We start from the raw sequence: 12,850 nt of genomic DNA on the forward strand, positions 1-12,850 counted from the left end.
ATGGTGACCTATAGTTGTTATCTTCTATGTCATTTGGTCTCTGGTGGGGGTTGTTTCATTGGCAATGATACCACATCTTCTTATTTTCATATTTAAAAGAAACTGAAAATCAGTTGATGGCTAAGAGAAATTTTTGAAAAATATTTTCATAAAGCATTCGATTTCGGAAGTGCAAATACGTGTGGATCTTTTATGTGCATAAGCATAAATTTTGACGAAAAAATTCCACAGAAAATAAAAAAGAATGATCTTTTAAAACGCATTAACTTGCATCTCTGCCCCCTGGAAACAGTTTTTTTTGGGGGGAGGGGGTGAGGGGGATTCTAAATATGGTCAATGATATTTTCTAGAAAAGAGATAGTCTGGTAAACCTTTTTATGTTCAGGCGTGTCTGAGTTGACTGTTTTGTCTTGAAAACGTTTAAAGCAAAAATATGTGATACATCATTTCGCTTCAGATTTTATCATTTTTACATATTTAGGCTACATGTTGATATAATAACATTAAAAATTCACAGTATCTAGAAATGAAGTATATGGGTCAAGTGAAATACCTTTCTAATGAGCAACAACAGAGTCGGTGTGTTTGAATAACAGACAAAAAAAGCTTCGTGCTACCTCAAATGTTGAAATTTGAGGTGTATTTTTTACTTGTATTCTAATAAATTTTCGTTCACTCATTTTTCAATTAAAATCTATGCATATCAATTATTTTATTCATGAAATGTACTAAAACGTATTTACTGAAAGCCCTTGACAACAAACTTTACTAGTGGATCTATTTTTTTATATAACTTTTTTTGTATTTTTAGTGTTTTTTTATAACTTTCAAAAATTTCCCCTGACAACCGAATAGACAATAGTTTTAAGTTGGCAAAAGGCCTAAAAATACATTAAATGATGCTTAACAGCTAGTAGATACTAGTACATTAATTTGTCTTTTAAATTACAACTGTCATGTAAGGAACGTTATGATGCTATAAGGATAGATTTATGGGTTTTCAAGAGCTAAATTGACAGCTCATCATCCCTACATTGGCTTCCATTTCCACGATATTGAAAAAAATAGATGGCGTAATGGGGACATAATTTTGACGAAGTAGAACCCTAGCTGTGAGAAATTGTCCTACACACGAATATATTTCGTGAATCAGTTGACCGTGAAAATAGTCATTAACAAAGTCTAAATTTGAAATATACTTAAACGTGTTTCCTTTATTATATCACAGGTGCATTGGATAACAGAGGAACTGAGTTTATGGTTGCATTTATGGACAACAAGATTCTAGAAAACAAAGACATTCAACCAGAGATATTTGTTACTACGGCTAAAAATAAACTAGTTCATGTAACGATTACCGGGGCTCCGAATTCTCAGCTTCACCAAACATTCACTGTTACCCGTGGTCAAGTACATCATGCTGCTTTTGACACAAGTTATCGTCTGGTCCAAACAGAATTGGCCAGGAAAGCTATATTGATCCAAGCTGATGATGAGATTGTTGTCTATGGGGTCAACCGAGAGGTATATTCAGATGATGCTTATCTCGCTTTGCCTACGGATGTCTTAGGTAAAGAATATTATACACTTTCGTATTCCCCATCTTACTACTACTGCTTATTTGCTGTTATTGGTATTCAGGATAATACACATGTCTCCATTCGACTACCAAACACACCGAACCTTAATATAACTTTAAAAGGTCACACATACAAGAAGAATCAGTGGATTAATGTAACATTGGACAGGTTCAGTACACTTGAAATTCATGCTATTCCAGATCTAACTGGATCTTATGTTGTATCAAATAAACCAGTAGGAGTTCTGAGTGGAAACAAAAAAGCAGTGGTTGGTTCAACTGGAAACTCGCGTGATCATCTAGTTGAAATGTTATTACCAATATCTTCGTGGGGCAAGAACTATGCAACCGTGCCTATCCCTGAAAGAAATGTTGGAGATATATTCCGGTTTTTATCAAGTGAAGACAATACACATGTAAATATTACTGGCGTTATCAACGGCAAACCGTTTCTTGATACTCTTACTATTCCCAAAGCTGGCCAGTATGTACAAAAACAGTATGACTCTGCTCTCTATTCACATATCGTATCTGATAAACCTATATCTCTTTTCCAGTTTTCTAAGACACAAGGAAGTGGTGACCTTGCAGATCCAGCCATGATCATAGTTCCACCAATTGAACAATATGCTGCAGATTACACGTTCACCACGCCTAAATACTCTAAAGGAGACTACACTAATTATTTCATGTTTATTGTTGATTCAACTCAGAAAGCTGGGCTACGGTTGGATAATCAACCGCTTCCACAAAATCAGCATTATGTATCTATTCCAGGAACAAATTTAGTTGCTGGATTTATCAAAATATCGGTCGGCACACACTCTGTTAGTCACACAAATCCTACGTCCGTCATCGGAGCAATACTATTTGGGAAGGCAAATCTTGAGTCGTATGGGTTCCCTGTTGGACTGTTACTTACACCTGTGAATACAGTACGTATATTCGAGATTCTTTATTTATCTTACCTTCTATACACCTCTAGGAATATCATTGGTTATAAGCGAACACGTGGAGACCGTGTATATTTAATATTTGGTCAGTGGTCGTATTTTATTTTAATACACGGTTAGTAGTGGTGTTACGTTCCTTTATAAAAACAACACACGGTTCAAATAAAGTAGTTGAATGGCGTTAATTTAAAACAAAAAGTGCTGTTCTCAAAGTAACATACATTGTTAAAAGACATAATTATAATATATTTATGCTCTTAGACAAAACATGTCTTAGAGGCGCTGATTTTCTCACTGTAAATAATTGAATGTTCTATTTAATATTGTGTTAAAATTGTGATATAAAGGTTTACAACTGCATCTAAATTTCCCATACTAGTATTAAATAGTACTAGACTCAAGCTGGCAGCCACTTTTAGCAGCCAATCAAGATAACAGCCACTTTTTTCCAGCAGCCAATTTTGATGATATGTCTAAAAACCAAAAAACTGTATAAGACTCAAACGTTCCAAATATCTCAAAATCTTAGTTAAATGTAATTCAACAGCGGAATTTGACAATTTCACGGCTTGTAGTCATTCTCAAAGGATTTCAGTCCGTTCTAAATACCAATAATGATAACAGTCACTTTTTTGTTGGCAGTCGTAAGGAATCGTATCATATATATAATTCAAACCAATTTGGAATGAATAAACAAGATGCAATGCACGATAGAAAAGTTACATACATGCTTTCCATAAACTCGGCATCCTCAAATATCAAGTATTTTCGCTGAAATCATTTTTAATATTTTTTTTTGTACATATGAAATGAAAACATTTTGATATACTTGTAATGGTTATCTATATTTTAATGTGAACAAGTATTTTCACAAAACTCCTGCGTGGACTATTTTGTACGGCATGCATAAATACCAACTCATTGAATTAAAACTGAAACTTTCCTTGTCAAATGTGGCAGTACAAATAATTGACATATAACTAAAACTGTGGTTAAACGGGCCCGGATCCCAGACAAATATTTGAGCGGGGAATAACCTAGGTCAACACCTTTAAAATGAGCTAGGTCTGGTTCGGAACTTTGCCGTAGGGAGTTGTCGAGGAGTACCGAAAGCATGTGTAGTTAATACGAAAAGTACGTATAGGGACAACTTTGAACCCCTGTGGTGGCAAGACGTATTTTTTTCTATAACAACAACTTTGAAAATCTACAAATACCGAATGGGCCTAACTCCCAAAAAAACCTTCCAGTGGGGCCTTCCCTAAGTTATTACCTTTCATTTGAGCCATGTCCAGTAGCAAACTTTGCCGTACGAAGCTGGCGAGGCTTACCGAAAGAGTGTAAGGTGGAGACGTATTTTTTTCTATAACAACAACTTTGAAAATCTACAAATACCGAATGGGCCTAACTCCCAAAAAAACCTTCCAGTGGGGCCTTTCCTAAGTTATTACCTTTCATTTGAGCCATGTCCTGTAGCGAACTTTGCCGTACGAAGCTGGCGAGGCTTACCGAAAGAGTGTAAGGTGGAGACGTATTTTTTTCTATAAAACAACTTTGAAAATCTACAAATACCGAATGGGCCTACTAGTAACTCCCAAAAAAACCTTCCAGTGGGGCCTTCCCTAAGTTATTACCTTTCATTTGAGCCATGTCCTGTAGCGAACTTTGCCGTACGAAGCTGGCGAGGCTTACCGAAAGAGTGTAAGGTGGAGACGTATTTTTTTCTATAACAACAACTTTGAAAATCTACAAATACCGAATGGGCCTAACTCCCAAAAAAAAACTTCCAGTGGGGCCTTCCCTAAGTTATTACCTTTCATTTGAGCCATGTCCGGTAGCGAACTTTGCCATACGAAGCTGGCGAGGCTTACCGAAAGAGTGTAAGGTGGAGACGTATTTTTTTCTATAACAACAACTTTGAAAATCTACAAATACCGAATGGGCCTAACTCCCAAAAAAAAACTTCCAGTGGGGCCTTCCCTAAGTTATTACCTTTCATTTGAGCCATGTCCGGTAGCGAACTTTGCCATACGAAGCTGGCGAGGCTTACCGAAAGAGTGTAAGGTGGAGACGTATTTTTTTCTATAAAACAACTTTGAAAATCTACAAATACCGAATGGGCCTAACTCCCAAAAAAACCTTCCAGTGGGCCCTTTCCTAAGTTATTACCTTTCATTTGAGCCATGTCCTGTAGCGAACTTTGCCGTACGAAGCTGGCGAGGCTTACTGAAAGAGTGTAAGGTGGAGACGTATTTTTTTCTATAACAACAACTTTGAAAATCTACAAATACCGAATGGGCCTAACTCCCAAAAAAACCTTCCAGTGGGGCCTTTCCTAAGTTATTACCTTTCATTTGAGCCATGTCCTGTAGCGAACTTTGCCGTACGAAGCTGGCGAGGCTTACCGAAAGAGTGTAAGGTGGAGACGTATTTTTTTCTATAAAACAACTTTGAAAATCTACAAATACCGAATGGGCCTAACTCCCAAAAAAACCTTCCAGTGGGGCCTTCCCTAAGTTATTACCTTTCATTTGAGCCATGTCCGGTAGCGAACTTTGCCGTACGAAGCTGGCGAGGCTTACCGAAAGAGTGTAAGGTGGAGACGTATTTTTTTCTATAACAACAACTTTGAAAATCTACAAATACCGAATGGCCCTAACTCCCAAAAAAACCTTCCAGTGGGGCCTTCCCTAAGTTATTACCTTTCATTTGAGCCATGTTCGGTAGCGAACTTTGCCGTACGAAGCTGGCGAGGCTTACCGAAAGAGTGTAAGGTGGAGACGTATTTTTTTCTATAAAACAACTTTGAAAATCTACAAATACCGAATGGGCCTAACTCCCAATAAAAAAATCTTCCAGTTGGGCCTTCCCTAAGTTATTATCTTTCATTTGAGCCATGTCCGGTAGCGAACTTTGCCGTACGAAGCTGGCGAGGAATACCGAAAGAGTGTAAGGTGGAGACGTATTTTTTTCTATAACAACAACTTTGAAAATCTACAAATACCGAATGGGCCTAACTCCCAAAAAAACCTTCCAGTGGGGCCTTTCTTAAGTTATTACCTTTCATTCGAGCCATGTCCTGTAGCGAACTTTGCCGTACGAAGCTGGCGAGGCTTACCGAAAGAGTGTAAGGTGGAGACGTATTTTTTTTCTATAAAACAACTTTGAAAATCTACAAATACCGAATGGGCCTAACTCCCAAAAAAACCTTCCAGTGGGGCCTTCCCTAAGTTATTACCTTTCATTTGAGCCATGTCCGGTAGCGAACTTTGCCGTACGAAGCTGGCGAGGCTTACCGAAAGAGTGTAAGGTGGAGACGTATTTTTTTCTATAACAACAACTTTGAAAATCTACAAATACCGAATGGGCCTAACTCCCAAAAAAACCTTCCAGTGGGCCCTTTCCTAAGTTATTACCTTTCATTTGAGCCATGTCCTGTAGCGAACTTTGCCGTACGAAGCTGGCGAGGCTTACTGAAAGAGTGTAAGGTGGAGACGTATTTTTTTCTATAACAACAACTTTGAAAATCTACAAATACCGAATGGGCCTAACTCCCAAAAAAACCTTCCAGTGGGGCCTTTCCTAAGTTATTACCTTTCATTTGAGCCATGTCCGGTAGCGAACTTTGCCGTACGAAGCTGGCGAGGCTTACCGAAAGAGTGTAAGGTGGAGACGTATTATTTTCTATAACAACAACTTTGAAAATCTACAAATACCGAATGGGCCTAACTCCCAAAAAAACCTTCCAGTGGGCCCTTTCCTAAGTTATTACCTTTTATTTGAGCCATGTCCTGTAGCGAACTTTGCCGTACGAAGCTGGCGAGGCTTACCGAAAGAGTGTAAGGTGGAGACGTATTTTTTTCTCTAACAACAACTTTGAAAATCTACAAATACCGAATGGGCCTAACTCCCCAAAAAACCTTCCAGTGGGGCCTTTCCTAAGTTATTACCTTTCATTTGAGCCATGTCCTGTAGCGAACTTTGCCGTACGAAGCTGGCGAGGCTTACCGAAAGAGTGTAAGGTGGAGACGTATTTTTTTCTATAACAACAACTTTGAAAATCTACAAATACCGAATGGGCCTAACTCCCAAAAAAAACTTCCAGTGGGGCCTTCCCTTAGTTATTACCTTTCATTTGAGCCATGTCCGGTAGCAAACATGCCGTACGAAGCTGGCGAGGCTTACCGAAAGAATGAAGGATGGGCACGTTCTTTTTTTTTCTTAACAGCAACTTTGAACCCTAACAATTCCTGAATGGGTTTAACTCCCCAAGAACATGTCAGTGGAGCTTTTCCCAAGTTATTACCTTTCATTTGAGGCATGTCTGGTGGTATGCTGTCTTTTACTCGATCATTTGGTAGCGATGGAGGTTGTGGTTTGTTATATGGTTAACCAATGATTTTTGGCATTGTACACATTTACGTAAGACACTGTTCACACATTGTCGAATTGCTGGTATCCAGTATGAATGTCTGTCCGACTCCTGCATGTAGATTTCTTAGAGGTGCGTCCCTCATAACAAAATCTGTAAGTTTGTAGTTCTTGGGTATTAAATAGGAAACTTAGCGTTTTCTTAAAGAGATGAATTTTGTATTCTGCTTTTAAATCGTATGATTCCACTTTCATCCAGATATAAACGTTATTGTTGCACAAGCGGTAGTGATTTAATTTTCGGAATCAATGAAATATGTTCTAGCTCTTTCACGAACCTGCCTTGTTGTGTATCTTTGATCCATAAGTTCATAGCTAATGAAATTTCCTATTTTGTTAAAATTCTATTGAGCTTCCTGTCACCTTGTGAACTTCTAAGTCGATCTGTTTTTCTGACAATTATTTACGTATTTCAAGACGTATCCAGTCACAGTTATAATTTTATGTAGATTAGAATACCTTGACATATCTATGATCTGTGAAATTCGCTGCGTACAGTATTATCGTCAATTTTGTGTCTCTCTGTTCCTGTTAGATTGGATATATTAGTGCTTATCTCCATATGTCCTATCCACGTAGGCCATTTACGCTCGTCCGTTATCCACTGGTGTCCATAAATCCATAATGTCGAATCTTCAAATTGCGATGCAGTTATTCTACGTGTTTGAAGGTCAGCTGGGTTCATTTCTGTGGGTTCATATTTACATTCGTGAGTTTCAGTTATATCTTTAATTTCACTTACACGATCGGTACGAGTAGTCCTAACGAATCACAAATAGCGGAAGACGGTCGCAAAAGTACACGTTTTGTCAATTGTGTGTCCTTGTTTAATTGTTTAACGGTTTTTATGAGGTAAGCCAATGTAGAACTTTTTGACTATCGCTCCAAAATACTGCTTTTTAATTCCTAAGTGTTCGATTACATCTTATGAGAGTCGTGTTCCGATCACTGCAGCCATTAATTCTAATTCGGTAACGTTATCAATTTCAAAGGCGCAACACGGTTTTATGCGATAGCAAGTGTCGACACTGTCCCTTTACTCAAGTAAACAGAAGCTCCATATGCTTTTTATTTTCATAAAAAAATGTGTAGACTAGATTCGCTAGTTTCCTCGTCATGGTTTGCAAAATAGTATCTCTGTAATTTAGGTTTCGAAGTTATCTATAAGATGTCATTCTCTACATCGTCCATGGGTTTTCAATTTCTTTCGGTAGTGTATCGTCCCATGCATATCCTTTTCCCTAAACTTCTTGAATAAGTATTTTTATTCTAATAGTGATCGGTACGAGTAGTTCTAACGAATCACAAGTAGCGGAAGACTGTCGCAAAAGTACATTTTTTGTCAATTGTGTGTCCTTGTTTAATTGTTTCGTTTCGGCAATACTGAGTGTATCTAATACTGTATTCCAGTGCATACTTAATATTTTCGTCTCCTTGTCTGTGTCTAGTATTTTTCAGATGGGGCAAAATCTCTGAGTTTGTCGCTGTTTGACATCCATGACTGTAAGTTAAAGCCTCCCTTTTTATGTAATATTCTCGATTCATTGAAGTAGAATCATTTTCATAACAGCGTGGACAATTGCAATACTTATGTTGGTAATGCAACCGAATCATTTTCTTTAAACTGGTTTATCATCGGCTATCGATAACAGTGATTTTACGCTCACTCAGTCTGTCAGAGGCCTTCAAGTGGGGATATAAATGGAATAAAAGAGTAAAATACAAACAGGTGCACGAGAGGGAAAATAGTTTAAGTATTCCACATTTAAATCAGCACACAAGATTTAGTCCTCTAGTTATTTGTATAATTTGATTTAGGCGTTTACAACCTTTGGCGACTTACAGTTTAAATGTGTATAACACGTACGATATGACAACTGGGCGTTACAGTCGAACGTTCACCTAATCAGACCCAGTCAATTGATAACCCTGAGCGCGCCAAGAAATAGTCATGTCCACGCTGTTATGAAAATGATTCTATTTAACCGCTGCTTATTCGAAGTACATGCTGGTAAGTTCATTATCAACATATAAGTCTTCTTGTAGAGTTGTGTAGTGACAATAAGAGATATATATAAATACAGCCATTCTAGTCAACAATTAAATAACATATAGTTTCGACTTCCGCCCATGCCGACGTCATTGACGTTCCGACGAAGACAAACAAAAGTACATTAACATATGAACGTAATCCACGACATTCTCCGGGCGCGCAAAAGAAAATAAACACAATTTATAAAAAAATCAATTTTCCTGTTACCAATTAATTGCTTTTAGAAATGAAATAATTCTCAACATTGTCCATGTGTAGTTGCGGTTGAAAGTGAAATTAACTTTAAACTGTCAATATTAGATTTCACTAAAATTTAATTGTAACTTTCACAAAATACAAACTGGTGAATTCTTTCATTCGCTCGCACTGATGCTTCTCTTTTTGATAAAGTACGACATGTGTTTTCGTGAGATTTAACGTGATCGTTAGAATCGTTTGTTCGTACAAAGTCAGTTTTTAGATTCACTTCAATTGGATAGAGTTAAACAATGGGTCGCGTTGTGTGTCCTGTGCTAGTTCTCACTGCGGCAGATCTGACGTGCTAGTTTCATTTTGCTTCTTGGTAACATGTCTTCATGAATATGCACGACATCACCAGTGTTGATTGCTCTTTCGTTGTTTCCTGTAGTCCGATGGAATTCTCGTATGACGTGAGATATTCCCTTTTCCAATTGTTCCAAAAAATTGTCCAGTATGTTACTCTGTAGTTGTGCACGTTTCAAGATATCCGATTTTCCACTGCAAATATTTGCTTTATCTTGATTGTCTGTTTGTGGATACGGGGTTGCAGTTATTTTCCTCCCATATAGCAGGTGTGATGGTGTCAAAGGCTCTTCGTCTGCGATGTTTGAAGAAACATATGTCAGGGGTCGGTCATTGATAATCGCTTCAATTTCTGTGATGATAGTTTGAAGTGTCTCCATAGTGACGTATAACCTACCAAGTGTCCTTCTCAAACACGTTTTTTGCGCGTCGTGGTATGAACTTCCATGTAGTTCCATTTTTTGCAAGCCGCTTGTCCTTCAAAGTTGATGAATTTGTGAATTTCTCTATTGTGTTTGCTGCTGCTAGGTATGTAGACGCATTATCCAGATCATTGTACGAGGAAGAGATTTACGGCTAGTCAATCTTCTAAATGACTGTATAAATGATTCTTCTGTTAGGTCAGGTACTACTTCAAGATGACTGTTACGTGTTGCAGCACTCGTAAACAGGCAGATAAATACTTTCCTCTCATTTCAATGTCTGTCATTAACGTACAGGGGTCCTGCAAAGTCCACTCCAGTGTCTGTAAAAGGCGGAGCTTCTGTCAATCTGATATTCGGCAATGGCCGCGGATAAGGTCCTATGTATGGTTTTCCGCTGACTTTTGGGCAAGTTATGCATTTGTGTAGAACCTTCTTCACGTACTGGCGAATGCATGGAATCCAGTATGTTTTTTCACATCTGAGTTACTGTAGCTAATACTCCAGAATGCTTCAATCTTTCATGTACACCCAGAACAACCAATCGAGTAAGTGGGTGGTCTCTAATTAATAAATAAGGGAATCTAGCAGTCTCGGTCAATGGTGCGTTGTGAACCCTTCCCCCGCAACGAATAGTTCCAGTTGTATCAAGAAATAGTCTTAACTGTTTCACGATCGACAATCTTTTGCTGTACTATGACTTAAAGTTTGCAATTTCCTCCGAGTATTGTCTCTGCTGACAGTTCATTATTCATAGTTCCATGGCATGTTGTACATGTTTGTAATTCACTAGTTGTAAGCTGGTTGGGTTTTCTCTATGATTTTGGAATTTGGATAGTTTTGAATAAAGTGCTAGTACTGTCAATAATAATGTCAATTCCAGCTTCATTTAGACTGTTACTTTCTTCTTATGTTGTTGGGTCGTCGTTGTTTTCGTGTTCTTCGAAGGATGATTATACGGTACTATCTGTGAGTGTTGACATCCATGTCGGCCATTCTTCCTCATCGGTTAGCAATTCATGTCCGTTAAACCAGAGTGCGTTCTGTAAAAAACTGTTCTGCAGTCAATCCTCGAGTCAGTAAATCTGCTGGATTCTCTTTAGTTGGACAATATCTCCATTCATCCTGTGCAGTCAAATTTCTGATCCCATCAATTCTGTTTTGAACAAATCGTTTTAACTGTCTTGACGTATTCAACCAGTGTAGAACAATTTGACTGTCTGACCAAAATACCACTTTGTTGATAGGTAGAGTAGTTCTGATGTGGCTAGCGAGGCGAGCGCCAATAAATGCGGCCATGAGTTCTAATTGTGGAAGAGTCACCTTCTTTAGTGTTGCTACACGATTCTTCGCCATTACTACTGCTGAATGTCTTCCATTACAAATATATGATAATGCTCAATATGCGTCCATACTTGCATTGACGAAAATATGTAATTCATTGTGGTCCATAATAACTAACCAGCTTGTGAAATAGTGCCTTTCAATTTCTGCAGTTGTTGTTATCTTTAAATCTTTGACAAGTTTTATACATAGATGTTGTAGTTCTGCCGAGTGTATAGGTTTGTCCCAGTCTATTTTCTGTCTCCATAAATCTTGCATTAATGTTTTAGCACTCACAGTTATGGGGCTTAAAAGTACTAACGGATCGTAAATCCTTGATGACTGGCCTCAAATCTCCCGCTTTGTGATATTCCCGATTTCCTAGTTCAATTTTACTTCCGGAAAAGAAAGTTTGTCTGTAATTGTATCCCAACGTAGTCCAAGTATTTTCGTTTTGGTGTCTTTGTCAAGTACATTTTCAGATTGTGCAAGTTCTCGTAGATGGCTACGATTTGATGTCCAAGAGCGTAGATCAAACCCAGCTTCTGACATTAACGATCTTGCTTCACAGAAATATGTAAGAGCATTCTTCTCATTTTCAAGGCTTGACAAAACATTATCAACATACAAATCATTCTTCATAGTGGATGCAGTTTCCGTTTTGTATTTATCTAAGTGTTTCAGTAATGCAGCATTTAAGATAAATGGAGAAATGTGGCGCCAAATAATACAGATTTAAACCTGTAAGTAGTCAGCTTGATTGTTTGATCGTTCGGATCGCTCAACCATAGGAAGCGTGTTACATCTCTGTCACTGTTGTCTAGGCCAACTTGTAGAAAGGCTTTCTCAATATCTGTGCTTACTCCAATTTTGTCGGAATCTCATCAGAATTTTGTTAGATCATTAAGTACTGGTGGTATTGGCATTAAACAGTCGTTTAAGCTGGCATGGTATGGCGATTGTCTGCAGCTCCAATCGTATACTATTCTAATGGGTGTGGTAGCTGAGTCTTTTTTAACAGCATGGTGAGGAACGTAATGAGTTTTGACTGGATTTGTGTCTTCATTTACCTTTTCTATGAATCCTCTTTTCTCTTGCTCTTGAATAATATCCCCATATCTATGTAGTATCTATGGTTCTCAAAAAAAGTCTTCTGGTTGTGCTCTCTGTTCTCGATTTAGCGATATAAAAATTTGATGGCAAGTCAGGGTGGTCCTGTTTCCATGGCAATTTGGCGTGGTACTGTCCATTTTCAAATCTCAGTGAAGTCTGCTGATATGTATGTAGGTACTTTAAATCTTCATCTGTTTCACCTGGATTTATCCCAAGTGGTTCTAGCTTCCAGAAGTTTTCAAAACTTTTCTCCTCCATATGATGACTTGAAATAATATTCCAAAGGACGGGAGAAATTGATGAAGTCCTGCTATCCTTAACTGGTCCTGACAATGAATTACCAATTTTCGAGTCTACTGCTGTAGGTCCATCATCTCGTATCACCTTATCCTCCACTATCTTCCGTCACAAAAAACGCAAGTATGTGTCCCTT

At 38.0% G+C, this 12,850-nt stretch overlaps 1 protein-coding gene across 1 annotated transcript in view; it reads left to right on the forward strand.

Moving 5' to 3' along the window:
• Nucleotides 1–560: 560 nt before the first annotated feature.
• LOC127714006 (IgGFc-binding protein-like) overlaps nt 561–12,850 on the forward strand; it is a 53,062-nt gene continuing 40,772 nt past the window's right edge. The window contains exons 1-2 of the mRNA XM_052219954.1: nt 561–579; nt 1,229–2,514. Of these exons, the coding sequence (XP_052075914.1) occupies nt 561–579; nt 1,229–2,514 (1,305 nt within the window). The remainder of the gene's footprint in view (nt 580–1,228; nt 2,515–12,850) is intronic.

Source organism: Mytilus californianus, unplaced genomic scaffold, assembly GCF_021869535.1.
Source record: "Mytilus californianus isolate M0D057914Y unplaced genomic scaffold, xbMytCali1.0.p SCAF_9, whole genome shotgun sequence".
Lineage (NCBI taxonomy): Eukaryota > Metazoa > Mollusca > Bivalvia > Mytilida > Mytilidae > Mytilus > Mytilus californianus.